General features: G+C 39.4%; 2 protein-coding genes across 2 annotated transcripts; one reads left to right on the plus strand and one right to left on the minus strand.

Moving 5' to 3' along the window:
- The first annotated feature begins 1,854 nt into the window (after window positions 1-1,854).
- On the plus strand, window positions 1,855-16,489 carry scg3 (secretogranin III). The gene is made up of 12 exons (XM_047363759.1): window positions 1,855-2,329; window positions 2,908-2,960; window positions 3,126-3,168; window positions 3,313-3,537; window positions 4,826-4,968; window positions 5,264-5,416; window positions 5,493-5,724; window positions 6,006-6,122; window positions 9,578-9,661; window positions 10,882-10,992; window positions 11,984-12,073; window positions 15,697-16,489. Exons 1-12 carry the CDS (start codon window positions 2,227-2,229, stop codon window positions 15,813-15,815), a joined length of 1,473 nt encoding a protein of 490 aa, XP_047219715.1. The 5' UTR covers window positions 1,855-2,226; the 3' UTR covers window positions 15,816-16,489.
- Window positions 16,490-17,958: 1,469 nt separating this feature from the next.
- Window positions 17,959-22,986, minus strand: lysmd2 (LysM, putative peptidoglycan-binding, domain containing 2). Its single transcript, XM_047362398.1, has 3 exons — window positions 22,508-22,986; window positions 20,716-21,050; window positions 17,959-18,565 (listed from the first exon to the last, which is right to left on the minus strand). The coding sequence occupies exons 1-3, from the start codon at window positions 22,751-22,753 to the stop codon at window positions 18,514-18,516; spliced, it is 633 nt and encodes a 210-aa protein (XP_047218354.1). The 5' UTR covers window positions 22,754-22,986; the 3' UTR covers window positions 17,959-18,513.
- Window positions 22,987-23,270: the final 284 nt, after the last annotated feature.

Here is a 23,270-nt window from a genome sequence, read left to right on the forward strand (position 1 = left end):
TATTTTAGCTAAGAGATAAGACCGCCCACTCCCAAAAAAAACATGCCCAGGTCTGGTTGTCTACGCAAGTTCACCCTATAAGAGAAGACCATGTGGTGCTAAAGTAAGTCTCTGAAAAAGCCTAAAAAGTGATCACAGGACCTAAACCAGGCTCTGATCCAAAGGTGCATGCCTGTACATTTGGAATAAAACTGCACTACTTTAGATTTCATAGGGGGTATGGAGGATACTGACAAACAAGCAAGTAACAATGATTGACGATGATTGCCATGAGAACCAGATGTCGCTTAGCATGGGGAATGTGGAGCAGCTGAAGAAGAAACAGATCAGCAGAGAGAGAGCGAAGGTGATGCAATTAACAGGGAGAGAAAACAGAGGGAGCTGCTATATAGAGAACACAACATGAGAGAGAACTAACAATCTCATCAAAGAGAAATTAACTCACACAACTAACTTATACCTTAATAACAATAATGACCAATCAAAAATAGCGAACAAGTGAGATCCGAAACACACACCTGTGGATCGTGAATTCTACCCTGTATCAGAGGGTGGGAAAGGCTGTCAACAACGGGTATTAGAGGGTAGGGGTCCTACTTTTTTCACCAATACGAAACACATTATAAAATATAAATTTTGTTCAATGAGTATAACACTGATGTTTGTTGTTGTTTTTTAAATTATGTTTAAGTGCAATTAGGTCACTGAAACAATACAAAAAAGACCAGACAGTAACATTTTTCATGTTTTTAGTAAAGATTTGAATTTTTAATGAATGACGACTGGCCTCACGCCCAGTGACCTTTGAGATAGGCACCAGCTCCCCGCTTACCTGCAAGTATTTCATGGGTTGGCCTACTGTTTTCTCATGAACCTTACCTTAAGTCTTGGGACCCCTTTGTTGACTTTGTTTGCTTATGCCTCAGCCTGGCTGCCTGCTGTAAAAACAACATCAGGTTCCCGCTGTGTTACTCTTGTGCTATTTTGGTCCTCCAAGGTAAAAGTAATGCAACTAAATATTTTTGTCAATATGAACAAAGGGAATGTCCAGATGTTGAAGAAAATATTTTCACAACTCCTGTTAATATTTTAGATTAAAATATTCATATAAACCTATTTCAGAACATGGGTAAAAATGAAGAAAAATCAAAGTTACTGATTATTCTGGTTGAGAGCCTAAGTTTAGTGGTAAGGTTATGGAAAACAGGACACAGCGCCTGATGCGACACAGCCTGTTCAAACAGGATCAAATTAGAGAAGCTTATTAAAGTAAAACACCCATAAAACTGACTTTATTTATGTCTCCCCTTGTTTATGTGGTTGATTGCTGCTTTAATAGCGGTTGCTATTGACCTTACAATGGAAGATCTACAAACATGACGCAGATTGTGCGTGACGCACGAAATAGGCGTTTTTTTCTGGTCAAACGCTGCAAAAAATGTTTTAATCAAGTAATTAGATGATATCCTTTTAAATTTTAAGTGCAATTTGCTAACAAATAGGTACCTACAATATATTAACTGACTAGAAATGCGTTATAACTGTAGTATTCCTTTTTGTTTCAGAAGGTTGTTAGAAGAGAGACATTTGTTGATGCTGTAAACAAGTAAACTTCCAAACATGATTTGTGGGTGGGGGTTTTCTTCTTCTTTTTCGCTTAATTCAGTGCATTTTATTCAAGATCTAAATCTGAAATGAGATCAACAGGAATTCTCTGTTAAGCAGGTTGTGTGAAATATGTGCACTTCTTGCAGTGTTCATCTCCACCTCCTTTGTCTCTCCCGTCTCCTCCCCTTCCTCTCTGATGAGGGGGCGGGTCTTGTTGTAGAGGGGTGTATTACTGCCTTAGCAGGTGATGCTGCAGCTCACTCGGGGCTGGAACAGCCTCCTTGCTTATCAGCTTTTAATTAGACAGGTGACCTGGTTTCAGCACCACTGTGCGTCAACAGCTCCGGGAGTCCAGCGCGCATATTTATCCAGCCTTTACCCGCCTTGCGCCTCTGACAGACAGAAGTGCTTCCCTTCCCCCCAATCCCCCCCCACCCACCCCCACCCCGCCCCTCAAGGCGCAGCCTTTCCGCGGCAGTTTCAGCACCAGGACTGGAGCTGTCCAAGCGTTCAGCACTTTTTTTTCATTTCTCAGGAAACGAAATCCGTACCAGAATCACTCACGCAGCCAAGATATAGAAACGGGCTCCTGCGCGCTCCGTGGCAGATTATCTCAGGATGGCGTCAAAACGTGTTGGCCTTTTCCTGCTCCTCCAGCTTCTTGTTCTGAATGTAGTGAGCCAGACATCTGCCTTCCCCACACCTACAGCCTCAGCGGATGGTGAGTTTGCGGGAACTGGGACACAATTTCATTGCAAGAAATATGCAATATCCATATGGCGAAAACATGTTCAAAAGTACCACGGAGGTCATGAATAAGCTGTAATGCGCGCATACAGAAGTAGAAATTTAACAAAAAAAAGTTAAAATTGTTACAAATTGTGTTTTGTCTGCAGGTTTCTCCACCTATGTACAGTATAAATCAAAAATGAATATAATTTTAAAAGAAAGCGTCATATAACCTCCGACTTTAGCTCCGTGTTGTTTAGCTCAGTCGTGCCTGGTGGTGTTTTTAATGTTCGCTTTAGGCCGCTTGTGGTCTATTTTCGCCACAGTTTAATCTTTTGTTTGATAATCCGATTAAGCTCTGCCTCTGGTGGAGAGTTAGGAGGGCAAAACCCCATCAGATCACTCTGAGAGGTCAATTTTACTGACGCCACTTTAAAATATATTTCAAATGAATTAAAGTTTGTTTATTGTAATGTTTATAGTATAGACTTGTTGTAATTATGGTTTATCTGTAACGTGTTCTGCTTTCAGCCATCAGTTTGATCACTTAAAGCACTGATTTTGTTCCAGATAAATCTGTGTACAACAGACAGCTGACAGAAGAAAGGCCTTTACAGGAACAGGTAGGTCCCTTTGTCTCCACCTCCCACGGCTAATTTTCTCTTTTTAATATCCGGCCAAATTGGTTTTATGGTCACTTGACAAACAGATTGGCTTTCAGCCCAACAAACATTAATAATCAAAGCTTGTATCCCGAGTGACAATCAGTTGTTTGATGTTTGTCCCAGATTGCAGAGGCAGACATTGTGAAGGCTGCAGTACAGTCCGCAGGTAAGAGGACACCTCATGGCCAATCAATTGATGACTGTGTTTACTGCTGCACAAGTTCGGGTTGCAGTTTTTCCGGTAAAAGAGTCATCATCTGCACCATTATTCAACCTTGAGGTCACTGTGTTTGCTTCTGCTTCCTGACAGAGAGCAAACAACCCGCAGCCTCCAAGGACGGAGAGTCAGAGCGGGGTGATGACTTCACCATGCTCAAGTCTCTGGCCGACGGCCAGAAATCAAAAGAACCCCCGGAAGGGCCACTGAAGAAGGAGGATCAGTATATCCCCGATGAATCTGATTCCACAAAGAGCCGACGCCTGGCTGACGATTATGACTCCACTAAGAATGGGATGGACTACAGCAAGTACCAGGGTACGTTCACTCAACATGCACGTCATTCTTTTTCTAGGTTCACATAGAAAACTATTGATCTAAGCACCATAAAGCAATTCTCTCATCCATCACACAAACCCTAATTGACAGCTTCCTATTAAATCAATGCTGCATTTGATGTCTCTACAGTCACAGACATAAGTCTCCAGTCTGAGTCCTCTGGCTTGTTTTCTCCCATCACCAAGGACAGGCCTCACGCTGGATGCTTCTATCTGTTGCTGGCAGGCCACCAAGCAGACATTTTAAGAAAGAGTAGGCTGAGGAAACACGTGGGTTTAATGGAGATGAGCAGCCGCAGAAAGAAAGGAGTCAGAGGCAGGACATGTGAATCCAGCAGAAACAGATTACCCTCTTCTTCCCCTAGTCTGATGGGGTGAAAGCTGATGCTCTGTCAGCCTCTTCTTTTATTTCTTTGCAGGATAGTTTTATCACTGATAAGATCTTGATATTTTTACTGTCACGTGAAAAAATAGAACACCCCAATAAAGTCTTTGTTTTTTTTAACGTTCCGACATATGGATATTTACTATCAATGTTACCAATACTGAGAAAGCAGCAGGACCAGCTCCTCATCAAACAGTTCCCCATGAATTCGACCATGTCCCAGAGGCTGCTGGAGGAAGGTCTTACATCACCTGTCAAAAAATAATAACAGAAACAGAACTGGACCCTGTAACATGTCCAGGGTGTTCTAAATTCTTGCTTTAACTCTATGATATTTATGCTCATATTAGGGCTGCATTTGGCCTGAGTGAAGCCCTTCAGTTAATGTTGGTATGTGTTATTTAAGATCATCCTGAACATCTATGATTCCAAGTGGGTAAGCATTTTAATGCAAGTGATCTGACCATGAAGCCCTCTTAGAGGTGAGGTGACTCAGATTCAGTACTGAGTGCCTGCAGTCAGTCCAGCAGGGACACAGAACTTCTCTTTCCAGGTTACGGTATACGCTTACATTTGGCAAGCGCAGCAGTCAAGATCATTTCAAATGAGCCAAAAATAGATGGAAGAAAAAGAATCACTTTTCATTCAACCAGCACACAGGCAAAAATAACCTGGCACTGCTCATTTTTACTGTGTTTGGACCTCAGGAAGCAGCAGGCGCCGTTATGCAAGTGTCAGGCTGTCACAGTTGCTCGTTTTTTCACTCAGGATTTCACAGATATGATGACTATGAGGAAGAAAAAAGATAGAAAGTATTGTGAACTCAAAAAAGTCATTGTGCAACATGGGGCTGAAATGAATGATTTTCGTGGTTTCTTCACAGATGACCCAGAAAGCTTCCGGCAGGTTGACGGCACCCCGCTGACTGCTGAGGATATTGTTCAGAAGATTGCCAACAAAATATACGAGGAGGATGACAGAGGGGTTTTCGACAGGATCGTGTCCAGGCTGCTGAAACTGGGGCTGGTAAGGTTTGAGCACAACCTCGGCCTCTGAAACTCATATTGAATTCAGCCCAGCAGGTCACTTGACATTCTCCCTACGGGAGCCCTCTCTGTCTCACTCTGCACAACCGTTTCTGTCGCTACAAGATGTAGATATGTGCAAATTGGTTTTATTGTTCCATGAGTTTAGCTGTGAATTAGTTTTTTGACACTCGATGGACAGTTTGGCTTTGTCCCTCCTCCCGGGATGGAGTCATTGATCAATAGGTTGGACCGTACCATCACACACTTGTGGTTATTGTCTGTTTTTTCTGTAGATTACTGAAAATCAGGCGGATACTCTGGAGTATCAGGTGGCCAAGGCTCTCCAGGATCTCATCACCAAAAATGCCAAGAATAATGAAATCGAGGACATGGAGAGCATGGACCAGGAGTCTAGGGGAGAGCAGGATGACCTGGGTCCAGACATGGTACAGCACGAGATGAAAAGTCATAATCATGGAAAGAGACAGCTGCAGTGGGTTCTAAAACCTGTCTTTTTACCAGGACACATGGGAGCCACCCAGGAGGCGTTACGACGAAGAAGATGAAAAAGAAGGCAATGACAATGATGAGATTGGGGACGAGGTGGACAGGGATACAGAAGAAGATGTGGACAGGGATGACAGTAACTGGGATAAAAATAAAGAGGAGGGCAACGAGGTGAACCCTGAAGACGGGCTCCAGGACCTGCAATATTTCCCAAACTTCTACCTTCTGCTTAAAAGCCTCAATTCTGGTAAAAACTGAAACACACAAAGAAATCCTTCTCACAGCGTCTTCTACCAAAGTTTGTATTTTTTAATTATTACAGGATGAGTCAGGGCTCTTTGTTCACGTTTCCTACGTTTCTACACAGACCGGAAGTGTGGAACACAAACAGACCCACACCCACAGACACTAGTGAATTTATTGTTTTACTCCAGGCATGATTAACTCAGCGGTTGAACATTTTAATAACCATTTCTGTCCGTCCATCCGTCCTTAATTTAAAATTGTTCTCTGCTTTGTTTTATTCAGATCAAGACGCTCAGGAAAGAGAAACCCTCATCACTATTATGAAGACACTGATTGATTTTGTGAAGATGATGGTGAAGTATGGCACCATCACTCCAGAGGAGGGAGTTTCATATCTTGGTAAGATGTAAAAACAATCTTTTGAAAATCTAAAATTAAGGCTAATTTATTAGATTTAAGTCTGATTATTCCAGATAAATGCTCTAGGCTTTGACTGAACAATGTCCACTAAGACACTCCATCCATCCATCCATCCATCCATCCATCCATCCATCCATCCATCCATCCATCCATCCATACATCCATCCATCCATCCATCTTTATACATGCTTTATTATTGCAGGGGATGCAGGGTCTTAATGAAAAGTTAAAGAAAAGAGATTTAGAATTAAGCTTCAGTATGAATAAATATGAGCTTCCAAAGGACTGTAAGGGGTCGGTATCTGATCTGAATCTTGACGTAAAGTTACTGCCGACACAATTTCACTGTTTTTAGTCCTCTAAATTGTATTTTGTTATTGTCTAGTTGACCAGTATTTAGACGATTCAAACCTTAAGCAAATATTTCACACTGAACAGTGATCATTTTAAACTCTGTCTGAAATGTATGAAACCTTTTTGTTTGTTTGTGAAAACACACAAAAATTGCATTATAGATGTTGTTGTTTTTTTCAGATTTGCACCACCTTAGATTGAAACAATTAAAAAAAGCACCATATTTAGACTGGGTACAATCTGGGCGGTGTTAGGATGGGTTTGCCTGAGATCCCATTCATGCAAAAACTGCCACTCCTTCCAATCATATTACCTTGTATTTCAAGCTGCAGTTTAATGCTTTACGAGAACATTTCTCTGGGTTACTATCTTGTTTCCTTCATTAAAGAAACATGTTCTGTCTTTTCAGCAAATTATACAATCTTTTTGTTGACGATAATCATATCTAACTGATTTGTAGCCAGACACTGATGTTAGCCGATAACAAACTCCAGCTGGATTCAGACGAGACAGATCCGCAGTAATTTGAATTATGTGATTCTTATCTCTGGACTTTCATTTTAAGCTGTTTGCAAAGACTCATTTAGTCATGATGATCACTGGTTTTAATTCTTCTCAATTAGGTTATTATTATTGCCTTTCTGTGTCTAATAAAAACATCTGACTGTTGTTTCTAAATTGAAATTGAGAAACAAAAAACAGTAGTGTTACCTCTTTCACAGTATTTTGACTCTTTTTTGGTTTATAGATTATTTCAAATTAACTTTAAACCTTTTTGACTGTTTATAAAAATCTCACTACATACAAAACAAAAAAAATGGGCAGACTGCATAATATTGTGACACTGATTTCGACTTTGTTGAACAGGCTTTTTGACATGGGGCTTACAGAATGATGACGTATTTCAGATTTAGACTTTAATCCATCCAGTATGCATGTGTGTGTGTGTGTGTGTGTTTACTGTGTGCTGTTTGTGCAATACTTGCTCTCAGCTTATACAATCAAGTGTGAATCCAGGAATGGCGCTATAATAAGCGTCAGGGGGCTTCCAGTATGACCAGACTGGTTAGGCTTCAGGCCCCATTAGCCAGTTGAAATATCAGCCACCTTTAACAGACAGCAGAGCCGTCATCTCAGTCCGCCTTGATAAAAACCCAAACCCATCCGCTTCTCTCTCTGTGATATAATCTTTCTCTCACTTTAAACCAGCATCCAGCTGAAACACGAAGGAGGGAAGTTTCGATTAAATAATTTGTTGTTTTGTTCTACTTAATTTATAACTTCACCTCACAATGTTTGGGGGAAAATTAAGAAATTAAGTCAATATATCCCTAATTTTGTTTTGTTTTTCAATTTGAATCTTGATAATATGAAGACAATATAATGTAAAATATGTTTAAGACTCCATATTCACTCTTTTCCCTTTTGCATTTAAAAGCTGTTAAAACATTTTTCAGCCAGTTTAATTTTCACTTCTAGTGTTGACATAAATTAACCGTTTCCGGCTGATGGCCATTACTACCTCAAACTGCTGCTGCTGCTACTACACACCACAACTTAACATAATATACCATTAGAAAAGATGTTGGTCTCCTTGGCAACCAGCCCTCGGCTACTCATAGTCCTGGTTATAACAATACAGAGGGATGGATTTCCTACATCTCCTAGCAACATGTATAAACCCTTCCTCTCCCCCACCTCTGAACTGGTTGTGATGTTCCAGTGAGCCACTCAGGTAAACCACTGAGCATGCAGAGCTGTCAATCGTCTCTGTAATCTGCCAGCGGGAGATGCTGCTTGCTTCAAGATAGGCAGAGAGTAAGAGAGATACAGAGGAAGAAAGCATGGGAGGGAAGAAACGTAGGTTTTTCTGTGTTTGTGTATTTCTCCAGGTTTGAGTAGGTGGACGGTATACATAAAAAAAGCAGAGGAAAGTGGGCTGGTTTGGTAATAAAAAATGAAAACAAGAGAGGAAATTGCAAAACCTATTGAAGTCAAGGCTTGGCGTATCTTTTGTTTGATCTGTTTTCCCTCTGTCGATAAAAAATAAAATGCAGAACGCAAAACTCCGGTCGGTTATGGACCCATTCAGAAAAACAAACGCTCTTCTGCTCTTATCTGTAGTTTCTCCTCTTGAAGCCAATTACAACAAAACATAATGTCAGGACAAATTATCTAGCAAACAGGATATTAACTAATCCAGCCGAGGTGGTAAATTTAATAAATCATTTATAACTGTCAGATATTCCTGCTCACGAAAAAGGGAAATCAATAAACACTTCAAGGGTTCTTGATGCTATTTAAAGAGAGTGCTTTAATCTGTCTATTAACTATTTATACAAAGCTTTTAAATGCTGAATCAGAAGACTAATGAGAAATCAATGCAGGGGATGTGATTTCAGCTGATCTCTCATTGCATATATCCTCAAAACATCTGTTTCCTTTATTGAAGCAAAATGTTTTCCTCCTTCGTTAATCTGGAGAGGACTTGTTCTCCCGTTCAGTCATATGATCTGTTTTTGTCTCCTCGTTTCATATTCATCCTGTAAAGATATAATAATCCAACCCCCTGTAACACTTAAAACACATCCTGAGGTTTACTTCACAAATTCTGTAATACAAAAACAAAACCAAAGAGCAAAGTGTACCGGAGTCAAATTCCTTGTTTGTATGTACGAACTTGGCAATAAAGCTGATTCTGATTCTGATTCTGAAATGTATGCAGAAACATAAACATTAGCTTTTGGAGGTGTTAAAGAGGTTCAGTACACATGCAGATAATTAAACCTCACATTAATCAGTCCTATAAAGCCTGTTTTTATTCTGGTTGAGATTGCTAATTAAACCACTGGAAATAAGAGTGGAAAAAAACACAAGCTTATGTTTATGACTGTCGTCGTGCTCCTGACCCTCCTATTCATTAATAAGTAAAAGGCCTTTTCTCATGATAATAACCCTCTGAGTCACACGCGAACAGCCTGAGACACTGAAACGGTCATGGTGTGCAGAAAGAACTGACTGACCGCACAATGCTGATCTAATCTAAAGGTAAATATCTGTTCTCTTTCATCCACCTGCAGAGAACCTGGACGCTATGATAGCCATGCAGACAAAGAACAAGCTGGGAAAGTCCCTCATGGTCCCTGACATTTCAAGTCTTACTGGTAATGCTTTTCTCTGTACATGTCAAAATTCAGCAAAACTATGTTTTGGGTTCTGTGTTAAAGACTTTGGGTGGATGGAAAGTTTGAAAATAATCACTCTTTTTTGTTCTAAAAAAAGATCAAAATGCAAAATAAGGTGAATAAAAAGACTTTATGACCTTAGCCTAAAGCTTTATATTTAAGTGTATTGGAACAAATGGATATGGAAAAAATGTGAATTGTGAGCAAAAATGGCAAATTGGTCCTTTTTTGGTGATTGTAGCTTGATCATTTCTTGGCTAGGAGCTAATTGCTTTTACAATTGCTTATAGATAACCCCCAATAAAACACAGTTGCTGTTTTTCTAGATGCTTTGTATAGTTTGCCCTCCACATTGACTAGCACTTCTGATTAAGATGAATTAAAGACATCATAAGATATCATTTTATTGTATAATCTAAAGTTTTTGAAACATCCAACCTTTTATTTGAGTAGGTTTGTTTAATGGCAAAAAACTGCCACAAGAAGTTAAAATTGATTTTTACAAAATTACCAACATCACACTTATTGGTATCTCTAACAATTACCATAACGCCAAATGCTGTTTAACCATTTCAGGGAACTTTTATTTAGTAATCCATGAGCTGCTTTGCTGAGGTAAAAATGTTACCAGACACAGGCCCACTTCTCTAGCCACTCTTCAAAATGGGGAAGACAAGAGCACAGGCCATTCAAATAAGGCAAATGTGTCTTGATCTCTATACATCAGGAAATGGCAGCAAGAAAATAGCTACTTATAACCTGCCCGTATATGTACAGTCAAAGCAATAATTAAAATCTGCAACAGGAACAAATAAGGCTGAACATTGAGCCGAGTTTATTTCACCACTACAAATAGCGATGAGGATAGTAAGAGAAGTCAAAGAAAGTGCAATTTTTGCAGTGTGAGGTTATGCTACTGCAATGAAAGAGTATAATTACACACCTTTACCTGGGGTACCAATAACCCAGGTAAAGGGTTATTGGTACCCAATAAAAAGGGTCTCCAATAAAAAGGAGACTGAATATAAAAACATGAAAACAAGCATTTGATCATTTACTATTATTATTATTCCAAGGATGAAAGCAGCTGGCTACTTGTCAGCAATCTAACTACAATCAGATGAAAAGATGCTGAACAAACTTATAAGTATGTCTACCAACAATGTTATTTCTTAGTTTGTTTTTATTTTCTGTTTCAGGGATGAAATTGGATGAAGATGACAACACCAAATCTGAGACGGCCAAGATGCAGAAGGAATACGAGAACCTGAAGGACTCAACCAAAGAGGAGCAGCCATCAACTGAGACCAGTCAGTCCACAAAGAAATCCTGATGACCACAAGACACATGACTAGAAATTTGTTGTACTTATTAATCTAAAGTTCTTTGACAGTTTTACAATTTTTTATCAAAGAAATGAAAGTTTCTGACCTTTTAATTTGCATCCCTCATTTTCCTGCTTTTTGTTGTTTTTTTGGCAAATCAAATTTTTATGGTTTTGTTTTGTACCTCATGCCTCAAATAAATACACAATTTATAAATAAAAAAAATACAACATATTCTCACCACTTCACTTCCGTCAAGAAAAAGGATCTTATTCAGTCTACCACAAAATTGGTTTGAACGCCTTGAAAACCAGTTGAGACGTTTAGTGTTCCCACAGCAGAGCTGCTGGGAAATAAACAACATTCTGCAGTTCAGGCCAATCATATTTAAGCCCCTGCTTGTCTCTTAACTAGGCCAGTCCAATAACAGTCACCGGAAAAGCTTGTCACAGCCTCATTTAGTCTGTGTCCCGGCAGGCTGCACGTCCTCCTCAATGTGATCCACAGTTTCACCCAGATAGAAACATACAGCAAAATACAAAACAGACTGGGGTTTTCAATTTCATCAATTAATGAAGGAAAACTGATTGGCTCAATAAAACTCTATCTTTATAGGATGCAGTGAGTTAGCCTAGTTCATAATAATATACAATAATAATATATATTTAATCAGGGATTCAAATTTGAACATAGATCTTTATATATCCGATTTATCCAAGCTTGTTTTCTGGTGCCTTGTGTTCTCTACAACTAAGAAGAAAACAAGGCATGTAGGTTTCTTTGGGAATTTTTCATGTATGAATAATTTATAAGTCTTCTATTCAGCTGTCTTACTAGCTGATAAAATCAATGTCCTTGAAAGTTTCACAGTCTTAACCAACAAGACATAGTCTTCTAGGAATAATAGTCAGTCCTGATCAGTGAGGGAAATATTTCATCTGTGCTTCTCTTTGTGTCTTGTTTCTTTAAACTCCAGATCAGCCGGGTAAATCAGAGACCTATCTGGAGGCCATCAGGAAGAACATCGAGTGGCTGAAGAAGCACAACAAAGAAGAAGGCAAAAATGGTGAGACATTTTCCATCATAGGAAAGTTGGTGATGCAGCGCTTAATCTTTATTGCCATATTTTGATATTTTTAGCTGGTGGTGCTGATGTAATACATACACAGAAAAAAGGTCCTTTTTGCAAATCATATCTTCTCCATTCTCCGTAAAGGAAATGCGTCGCCCCTTGTTGTCCACTATCTGCATTGTAGATATCCAAATAGATGCTTCAGTTCAGATCTCATTAATATGGATCATCCCTAATGATGCCATCCTAATTGCTCCAGAAACAGCTGCTTGCTCCTGGACACAGGTCGCCACTACCTGGATGTCGATATTTTTGGTGCTTGTATGCTGTGTGGGGATAAAATCTGAATTCGCTCCACTAGACACTTCTTTTACACAAGCTAAAAAGCAAGGATGCATCCTGTAACTTTCTGATACTGCTACTCTCAGTGTTGGCCTGCAGAGCTGTAGCTTCACTGGTGGGGCCTGATCTGCTCGGGCATCACTATGTTGTAAAATCAGTGCCCAGGGGTGCTTCATTAAGCAGAGGGGAATGAATTGCTAATGAGTTCTCACCGTTCAGATCTATATGTGGCAGATAATCTCAGCTGGATATCCAGGACAAGAAAACAAAAGTTCTAGCCCAGCAAGATTTATCCGTACTGTTTAATTTAACTGTGCTGATCTGATCTGAGCTCAACAACGGGATAAGAAGATAAAGACAGACGGATTACGGATAAAAACAAAGTTTGACCCAGATTCTTTTATGCCTGATAAACTCAGGAGAAAGAGGAGTGAAACAACAACAAGAAAAACAGAGTAACACTGAGAGTGTGGTGCTGAGCAGGAAAGAGGAGATGGGGGCCAAATCAGCGGGGATGTTTTGTTGGGACCTCATCTCTAACCTTGCCCTAGATAGGACACTTCATTAGCATTCAGGAGTCTGCAACGGTTGTCCGGGACAACTGGGGGCTCCCCGCCTTCCTGCCAGTGAATCAAGACCTACAGATAATGGTGTTAAAGGAGGCACACACAGACAAAATGTGTCCAATCAACCCACGTTTCCCATGATCCGGCTCCATTTAGGACGAAAATAAAACAGCATCAGGATGTTAATTTGTAGCTCATTTTGCAGTGCATTGAACCCCTCTTTGAAGCCCTCATCCTTGTTCTTTTTTTAGGAGAGAACAAAAGCCTTTGCAGCTGAAAACAGTGTCATAGAAACAGAGTGGGATACGAGCCATTTATTGTGTTTACTCTACCAGAAGCATCCATTAGGACGATCTCAGCAGCCCATTTGTGTGTGTTAATGAGTTCATATGAGTGCATGTGTGCGTGTGTGTACGCCTACACTCTACAAAGATTAGCCAGAGGAGCAGATGGACACACACAGGCAACATCCTGGCTTTTGCCTCTTGGTTTTTTTATGGTCCTGACGCCGTCTCTAATCACGTTCTGGTAATCCTTTGCACAAGTCTTGATTGTCACCATCAAAGTGACTCAAACCTTGAAGCGCTTCCACAATCCGCCCCACAGCATATGTTGGGAGGTCGTAGCATGACCGTTTTGCCGTCCTCTACCCGTCTGCTGCCACTGTAGTTGGAGTCAGTTAGAGAAAGGAGAGGCTGTGCAGCTATTAATGATACTTTAATAGTGTTTAATTCATTTAGAGAGGTGTCCAACTTAGAACATATAGACATGAAGAAATATGTTGCCACACCTAATTAATATGTCCAAAACTAATTCGAATAAATGTGTCTTTTTTTACCATTATTGGTAATATTTTGTACAACCTTACTTAGCTGATAAGACAGCAGCAGTCTTCTTTTATAACGTTTCACATGGCTGGAGCGTACAGAAAGAGGGAACTTTGACCATTGCACAATCTTTCTAAATCATCCAGAGTCCTGGGTCCTCTTCTCTTCAGTTTATCCATTGGTTTTCTATATAATTCAGGTCTGGAGACTGAAATGGCTATAGAAGAAGATTGATTTTACATCTAGAGAAGCGTTTCTGCGCTGACTTAACCACCTGCTGTGGATCACTAGCCTATTAAAGCAGCCAATTAAGACCCATTTTCAGGGTGTCTACTTAAAACCTCCAAGAGTTCATGATGTTGTGTACTGTAACAAGTTTCCCATGGCATTTTGAAGTAAAACCCAGAGTATCAGAGATCCTCCACGGTCATGAGATGCATTTGCTAACATCCATTCATACTAAACCCAACCTGGAGTGTCAATGGTTGAAAAGCTCAACCTTAAGCCATGTTTAGATTGCAGGAACATTTTCCTGGATTATTCCACAATTACCCCCACTATGTTTCTACTGTATTTACCGGGATTAAATGTCATTACCAGAGTACCATGTCTGAGGCCAAATTCAAATTAGTTGCTTTTTTCAGCAACATAATTTGGTCATATCAGTTTAAGTCCATAAGCAGCTCATATTTTTTGTTAACTTGAACTCTAATAGATTTTGAATCGTTAAAGTCTGCTTTAAGCACCTCCACCTTCTCCAGTCAAAGTAATATTTTGGCTTTTAAATGGTTTTAGTTTCAGGACACAAATTAAAAGAATCCACAATCCTACTGAGTCATTAACATATAAGTTAAGAAACAAGGTGCTGCTGCTTTGTGTGTGCGCATGTGTGTGTATACAAGTGTGAATGTGTGAGCTTTACACTGCTCTGGGACCATCTCAGGGTTTGTTTATTAAATGCTACCAAATGTTACAAGCGTCCTCTGTCTCTGAAATGGCTAAAATTCAGTTTCTTAGAGTAAACTCTGTGAAACAGTCACAAGTTTATGAGAAGAGCTCCAGATATAGTCCTGGCCACAGCTGTCTGTCCTCTTTTCTCCCTCCTGTCACTCTAAAAGCAATAGGACAATAAAGTCTGTAAGTGTAATCCAAATTATGGACACGGGGACTTTTATTGCTGAATATCACAGCTTTAATTTTGATAACGGGAGCCTCTCTTTTACACGCCACAGCCTGTTTTGGGCTCTCATAGAACCCAGTTCCAATTAAGGTTCTGGTAAGGTTCAACAACTCCACTAGCTTACATTAGTGATGGTAGGAAAGAAAATAGTTTTCTTCTGACATCCCTGCCCAACAGCTGATTGACCATATGCTTTGTTGATGGTTTTTCACGGTTAGCTTTGAAAATATTTTACTTCTGTTCCTGAAAGTCTTGGATTAATAGAAAGTTTACAGAAACTCTAATCAATGTAAAAGTAAAGTATCAAAAGTTGATGTATTTATTTTTAAATCATTGTTATGAATACCAATATCTGTGCTTCAGGTGATTTTGTTGTGAACAAATATTTCTTAGTGTGGGTTTTTATGCATTATTTTTTTCCAAGAGTCATTGAGTATATTTATATATATTTACCATCAGTATGAAGAAAATTATATACAACTGTATTTCAATTTCAGAAACATAACTGTTGCAGCATGACCAGTCAAAATAGAACATGACTGCAAATCAAGGAATCAGACAAACAACCTTTGACCCCGATCATCCTTGAAGCTTGTTCGGATGTGGCAGCTCAGGGGTTCCACTGACCATAACATCCTTGATGAACATGCTGTGAACTGCAGATTACAAACCGCCCTCATTTGCTACTTCTTGTCCCTCCAGATTATGACCTGTCCAAACTGAAGGATTTCATGGACCAGCAGGTCAACTCATATATCGAGAAAGGAATTATCGCCAAAGACGAGGGCGAGACTATAAAGAGGATCTACAGCAGCCTGTGACAAAATCATCAGTCCAGAACTGAGTCCGAGAACCCCTACAAAAACACTGACTTCTTCAAATTATTTCAAATAGTATGATAAATTATATACATTATAATTAAAACATCTCCAGACATTCCAAAAATGAACCAAAAGATGAGATCTAAAATTAATCTTCAACAAAATTCAAAGTTACGATTAATTCAAATGTTTATGTTTGAACCCTAAAATTGAAGACAATTAGCTAAAATCCAAATTTCATAAAGGTTCTATAATACTTTGTCACATCACTTGAAGTCTGTGAATGTATTTGTTAGAACTACTCTTTACAATAAATCTAGAGCTATCAAATTATACTATGGTGAAACCTGTCTTAGTGAGTCATAGGTATCTTATTTTCCAGTGCATATGTAAGATTCTATGTATTTTTGCTTTTTATTTTACCATAATTATGCTTGTAATGTTAAAATGTCTGTGCGCCTTGTTCCTTTTTCCCTCATTTGTTCTTCTGTAATTCATCTGGAGTCCAATAGGGGGCGGTGTCGCAGTCACTATTTCTCTTTGCATGTCCCTGCTCTGTGTTTTATGTCTCCATCTCTGTAGAGGCAGATTATAAAAGTATTTTTAAATGTAAATATGTGGGGGAGGGTTTTCCCTAAAGTTGTAAAAACAAATAAAACATTGCCTTTTCTGTACATGTGGTCTGAATTGAATAATGCATGATAAAAGAAATAGAAATGCATTTTTGATAGAAATATTACTGAAATGCTTTAAACAATAACTATTATTTTTAAAAGATCACCTTCTTTGTTTCATAAGTGAGACATTAGGTACAATGGTGAGGTGTGCGTTATATTTTCCACACCATAAAGATTTTGTATGCCTTACCAAACCTATACAGATTTTAGCACTTTTGAAAACTAGTTTTTCCCATGCATTTTTTTTTTTTATACCCAATGTGTTAAATATTTATATTTAGTTTTAAAGAATTGATATTTTACAACCTTTTCAAATTCACTAGGATTAATTAGCATACATTTGCAGTACCATAAAAAAATCTGTCACTACAGCAGGTTGGAAAAACATGCATGATCATTAAAAAAGAAATATATTACAAATATAATAAACCATAAAACCCTGTATGCTATTCAGGACGTACTAAACAAATCAGCTGCATGGATACTTTGCACATCAGCACAAAACCAGAAAGCAAACAAGTTGATCAGGTTTTTTGCCACATTTAAATCAGACCATCGAACTAATTTTCAAAGAGACACGTTTATGATTGGAGTGCCAGATTTATTCCCGGACAAAAAAAAAAAACCTGAATAAATACAAAAAGCTGTTTTGAAATGATGACCTTATTCATTAAGAGAACAACTATCCAAATCAACCTGGCTCTGTAGGAAAATATAATTACTCTCCTTAAGTCATGAATTTACATTAATCACATTTTGTGGTTGAAATTAATAATCCAGCAGTCTGCGGCTGCTTTGATTCTTCATGACCTGAACAACTTGCTGTAATCGATAAAACCAAGAATTCTACTCTCTACCAGAAAATCCTGGAAAGGAAAGTCCAGCCATCAGTTTGTGACATTAAGCCTAAGTACACCTGGGCTTGGCAGTAGGACAATGATCCAAAGCACACAAACATATCCAACTCTGGATGGTAGTTAGGGCCAAATGTGGTAAAACCAATTCAAGTTAAGCTTTAGGGGCGAATATTTTTTTCACAAAGGGCCACATTGCTTTGGATTAAATGAAATTATCCTTTGAAAACTGCATTTTCTATTTACTGGTCATCATGTTCATCAGTGAATAAACAGGAATTTCTTTCTGTGACTTGGAAGGAGGGGCCTAGTTTAGTGTTGCACTAACAAGAAATCGTGAAAATAAGACTATTTGCTAATCTTAACACCTACATTGTGCCTAAAATGTTTTCCAACCTTTAACACAAGAGATTATCTTTAAAGTACGACTGTAGACATAAACTTCAACCTTTGAAAGTTTTGTTAGTGTTCAATTGGTGAATTTGTCAACCTGTACAGTGAAAATTCAAGTTTTCTTACAACCTCTAAGCAAACGCAAATTTGTATAAATTTCCATTTATACCTATGGCCGGCCCTGTACCTTATGATAGAACACAACTGACATTGCTGTGGTATGGCTTAAACACATATTTATTTCCCACAAATACAACCAAAGCAGTTTAAAACCACAATAAAACAGCTGTTATAGACACGTTCTCCACACACATAAATAATGCATTCACACTTCAAAAATAGAGCTCTCTCTCTGCACTCCGTTTCCAACAAAAAAAAAGACTTTGAGGCAAATGTGTTCAAAGGCTCGAGTCCATCCATCACCTCGGTTTTAGGGGTTTTTGCTCATACAGGGAGAACACTGATGAGAAATGCTCGAATCGACTTTCCAATGGCTGCTTTCTTCCGAGAAGATTCAAAACATCAGGAGCTTTAATGGAGCCTAGCTTAACGCATCGAGTTTCGTTGTGTGGATGTACGCAGCCGGTGTTTTTGGCGCAGCAGCTTCACGCGAATACGCTCAGGCGGCAGATAAAACAGTAACGTTAAAATTAATAAAATAAATCATTGCAGTTTAATAAATAAGAAGGCAAACATGACACTTGTTCAGCATGGTAAACGCCAAAAGATGAGGTGGTGTTTATGGTCAAGGCTTCACATAGCCGGACTGCTCCTTTAAAGCTCCTGGTATGAAGTTTTGGAGGCTGTGTAGTCCTCCTCGTTATTCCTGCAAATACAAAAAAACAAACAAGGTATTTAATTAAAAATATGCTGAGAGGTTTCAGCAAAACAGATGAACTTTAACTCCTTTCCTATGTATCCTATTAAGGACATGAAGCTGCAGAGAGTCCATTACCTGGATTAAATAAGGTAGAAAAACCATGGAAAAAAGTTTATATACAGTGTTCTGCAAAAGTATTCATACCCCCTGAACATTTTTACATCATGACACAAACCACTAACTTTAATCTATTTTATTGTATGGATTTGTCTTCAGCCACCCTTTACTCTGCTACATTCCTTTAACTGTTTGTCATCAGCCATGTAGGAGACACAGCAAACATGAGGAGGAAGGGGATCTGATCACATGAGACGGACAAAGAAGCTTGATGGAAAGATGGATGGAGCCCCATATAAAGCAATGAAGAAAGGAAAACCTGTTAGAGGTTGCAGAGGACTTGGTACTGGTACTGAGGTTCACCTTCTAGCAGGACAACAAGAAACATGCAGCCAGAGCTGCAACTGAATGGTTTTAATCAAAGCATTATTATGTGATTGAGTAGGCTGGTCAAAGTCAAACCTAAGCACAACAGCAGGAATTACAAAAAAAAGAATTAACATTCACAGACTCTGTTCTGTCCAATTTGACTGAGCTCAGCTGTTTTGAAAACAGTGTACCATTCTCCTTCAGATTCAGGGCAATGAACCACATTGTGTTGGTCTATTATTGAAGTGTGTGGATGTAAAGTGACGAAATCTAAAACGTTTAAGGGGCATGAACACTTTCTTTTGTGTTTTCTAACAATTTGCCACTTTGTCGGTGTTTTCTGACATAAACTGGACATAAACTGTTTAGAGTTTTACCTTCAGGTCGGCGCTACAGAGCACTGTTCACTAAAACCAGCCGCCACAGAGACAGTTTCTTCCCCACAGGCTGTTTCTCTGTTGAACATTTAATAGAGTACCAAACAACAGCATACAGATGTTGCAAATGCACCTTTTTATTTATATATGTGTATATTGAATATATGTATGTTCTTTAATGCAAAAAACAGAGAGCAAAGTGTACCGGAGTCAAATTCCTTGTTAGTATGTACAAACTTGGCAATAAAGCTGATTCTGAGGTAGAATTACAGGTCCATTAAAATAATCCCTGCTATAATTTGGGGTACAAACTCTTCTCTCCGAGCTTAGTGTGAGATTGTCACAAGTCCCAGTCAGCATGTGTAAACAATAAGATGTCCTAAAAACATATGAGGATAGAAAATAAGGCTCTCCATGTCGTACCAGTCAGATGACTTGTTATGCAACTATCAGGAGCTTTTGCCTGCAGGAGCCCACCTCAGCATCTTCTCCTCACGCAGCATGTCTGCCAGTAAGCTGTGAAGCTGCAGTGCATATGCCTTCATTCACTTAGAGGAAGCTGTAGTTGCTGCATTACTTTTACACAGAACCGGGTCACGCTGCATGCCATTTGTCCACTTCAGCCTCACTTAAAGCGGTTCGGTCAATCTGTTATTTTCAGAACACAACCTTCCCCTGAAGCAGGTGTGTTTAGTTTCTGACCCCGCAGTTCAAGCTCTTACACTAGGTTATGCTGAGCAACAAACAATTGAGCTTTAAGCTCTACTTTAGCCTCTGTGTGTTTAGGCAAACAGAGACTCACGCCGTTGTTTCCACACCATCCCAGGGCAAACACAGACTGCATTCCCGTTTGACTTTCTTCTTTTAATAAAACAAACCGTAAACCTCTGAAGATCAACTCGAGGGAAGAGCACACTGATTGATGGTTCCAACAAAATGAACTTTTAGACCTAATGAGAAGCTTTTTAAATAATGAAACTAATTAGCAGATATTCTGATGTCTCCATTCCCTAACTGGTGGTTTAACGTGCAGTTAACATCTGCAGTTCATATGGCTTGAGCTCCAGTACAAGAACATTTGGTGGCTTTTATCAGACCAGGAAGTAGCAGTTTGTTGCAAGCAGTTCTACCATGAAGCAACACTCACTCAGTCCAACAAACATGTGAGATCTGGACTGTTAGAGAGGATGTGATACCTGAAACAACGTTAAATAGAAAAAAAAGCAGTTTCTACAGTGTGGTCTGAAACAGTGACAGCCCACATCAAAGACGTAGCTGTATCCAGCAGCTCACCTTACTTCCTCTTCCTTCAGTCTCTGTGCAGCCTGCTTTGACTGTTTAATTTGCAAGTCCAGTCTGTGCAAGAAGTCTCTGGCTGACAACTCCTCAGGCTGAGGCTGAGGCTGGGGGGGTGGGGATGAGGGCGGCGAGGGTCCCTCGATGTCCTGCGTCATAACATGGGGTGTGCGTGCATCCTGGCATGCCGTCTCCCCGTCCCCATCAGGAGACTCCAGAGACAGTCCATTAAAAATTGAGCGCTTCTCCGACAACACGGGGATGTTGAGGCTGTTCCTCAAGAAGATGCAGTCGTTGCTGAACAGCTTATTGGCTCGTTTGATTTGCTCCATCTGCAATACGAGTAGGACAGTAAAAAACATGCTCTTCATTTCAGGAGCAACTTGCATGGAGAGTTATGGGTTGTTTTATTTCCAAATTATAGAATTACTTTTTCTCCAAGTCCCTGTTTTAACATGCGCAAATGACATTAATAAAACTACTGTTTAATGTCTGGTTAGGTTTGTAATAGTGATCTGAACCACCATACTTACTTTAAATATTTCAAACTAATACAGACCATCTACAAAAACAAATGCTGCCGTCTGTCCTTTCTTCCAAGGAGCCAGACTGTCCTTTAATCGTCTCCAGCTACACTACAACAGGCTTTCTGTTGCGGACTTGTCCGTCTTTTGACTCAGTTTCAGTCCGCTACTTGTGCCTTTTACAATTTCTGGAGGAACCATTTATGTCACCTAAGGTGATCGTTGAGCCACTGTCATACACAAAAACCTGGCTGCATTTTGTCCCATTTCTTTAAGGAAAATGGAGGTAAACGTAGAACTTGTTGCACGAAAAGAAAGAGGTTGTTTTTAAAGCAGAGAATATTTCTATGTATAAAACAAAGCTGCGGTAGTATCGTGGTTTGGGCCTGTGTGGTTTCATCTGCATTAGGGCTATAAATGATAGCAAATATTAAGAATGGAAATGTCAATACATCTTCTCATTAATTTAATCATATGAAAAACTGTGAAAAAAACTAGACAACTGTAAGCTAACAAGTTGTCTTTCAAAAACGGACAGAAAAAAAGTTTGGGAATGTGCATCACCACTATCTGATAGAAATGGTGTTGACAGTCACGTTTTTAATAGTGATGCTTCAAACAGCATTCTAGTCATCTAAATCAGCCAATATTCCCTGGATCATTGAGCGAAGAACTAAAGTATCTGTTTTTTCACAGTTCATTTGATGCATCAAAACAGAACACACCCATTTTCTTTATTTGAGGAACTTTTTTGAGTTTGATGCATAAACAGATAATTCTGTAATCTTTTAACCTTTTATGGTTAAAGTTTGTTGGCGTGAATTGTTGAATCAGAACAAAGTTTTTGCACCAACAAGAATACGAGTTAAAGTTCCTGGAAATAAAAGAGAAATTGTTGTTAGGCCAAACCTCACAAAAAAACTAGAAATTGGTGTCTGAAAGCTGCATGATGGGTGGGACAAATACCCCTATGACCTCTCAAAATTGGCACAATAAGAGAAGCAGAGTAAAAGTGAAGGGGAATTACAATTGTATTAGAACTTCCTGTGGCAAAAGGTGCTCAAACAACTCACCTGGCCACATTTAACCAAACTGAGAGCAGACAGGCTTCAAGTAAGACAATTCTGAGCTCATATTTTTGAGCACTGATGAGTTTATATTGAACCAAATTGGCACACATTAGAAGAGCTTAAACGACATTATTGTGGCTGTTGATAAGCCAGCCTGTTATGATCAACATGAAACTAGCAGGGCAGCAGCCTTACCGTCACGCCGTATTTGAGAGCAATCCCCTGCAGAGTATCACTGTCTGTAACCCGATGCTCTATGTATTTCTCCCCCAGGGATGCAGTGACGCTGGCTGTACTTCCGTACGAACGTATCTTGGTCCGGGCCAGACTCTGGGACAGTTCGCTTTCCGACTCGGAACCAGACCTGGACCTCGGGAAGATGGGCTGGGCAAGTCGTCCACCTCCATCCCGCATTGACAGGACGGGAGAGAACTCCGCCATCTTCTCTTCTGACTAAATAAAGAGGGCAGTTACCTCTGTTTGTTCTGACGCCCCAGGTGTCTCTCTGCAGCCGAACTACAGCGAAGGTTTAGGCGGCAGGAAGAGCTCCATCCCGGCTCATTTTGGGGACGTCAACCTTGGGGAAAAGACGCATGTTTCGGGAAGGCAACCTCACAGTTCTCCTCTAGCATAAATGACTGTTATACGTCCAAAGGAACGTCAAGCTTCCGGTTGGACTTTCAAAATAGTTCTCAGAAAATGAAATGTATTTAAAACAAAATGTAAATAAATTTACCTTCGACAAAATTTTTATGCTACCATTAGACCTACATCATATATGTTTGTAGTTATGGGGAAGATTATAAATAGGACCCAAATTCTTATTCAGTTTTAATTATCATTATTTAGAAATCTACAGGTCATGCAATATTTGTAGTTCATGAGACTAGATTTTATTTGGATGAAAATGGCAGAGATCTTTTGTTGTAACTAGGAATGTTCAAATTAATTAATTATT

This window comes from Girardinichthys multiradiatus, chromosome 4, assembly GCF_021462225.1.
Source record: "Girardinichthys multiradiatus isolate DD_20200921_A chromosome 4, DD_fGirMul_XY1, whole genome shotgun sequence".
Taxonomy (NCBI): Eukaryota; Metazoa; Chordata; class Actinopteri; order Cyprinodontiformes; family Goodeidae; genus Girardinichthys; species Girardinichthys multiradiatus.

Excerpts from the sequence above, each read along its gene's own strand:
- scg3 (XM_047363759.1), top strand. The coding sequence starts at position 2,227 with ATGGCGTCAAAACGTGTTGGCCTTTTCCTGCTCCTCCAGCTTCTTGTT. Across the intron at positions 3,538-4,825 it reads GGACTACAGCAAGTACCAGG|ATGACCCAGAAAGCTTCCGG; the intron begins GTACGTTCACTC and ends GTTTCTTCACAG. Across the intron at positions 4,969-5,263 it reads GGCTGCTGAAACTGGGGCTG|ATTACTGAAAATCAGGCGGA; the intron begins GTAAGGTTTGAG and ends TTTTTTCTGTAG.
- lysmd2 (XM_047362398.1), bottom strand. The coding sequence starts at position 22,753 with ATGGCGGAGTTCTCTCCCGTCCTGTCAATGCGGGATGGAGGTGGACGA. Across the intron at positions 21,051-22,507 it reads CTCTCAAATACGGCGTGACG|ATGGAGCAAATCAAACGAGC; the intron begins GTAAGGCTGCTG and ends CTCGTATTGCAG. Across the intron at positions 18,566-20,715 it reads CTGAAGGAAGAGGAAGTAAG|GAATAACGAGGAGGACTACA; the intron begins GTGAGCTGCTGG and ends TTGTATTTGCAG.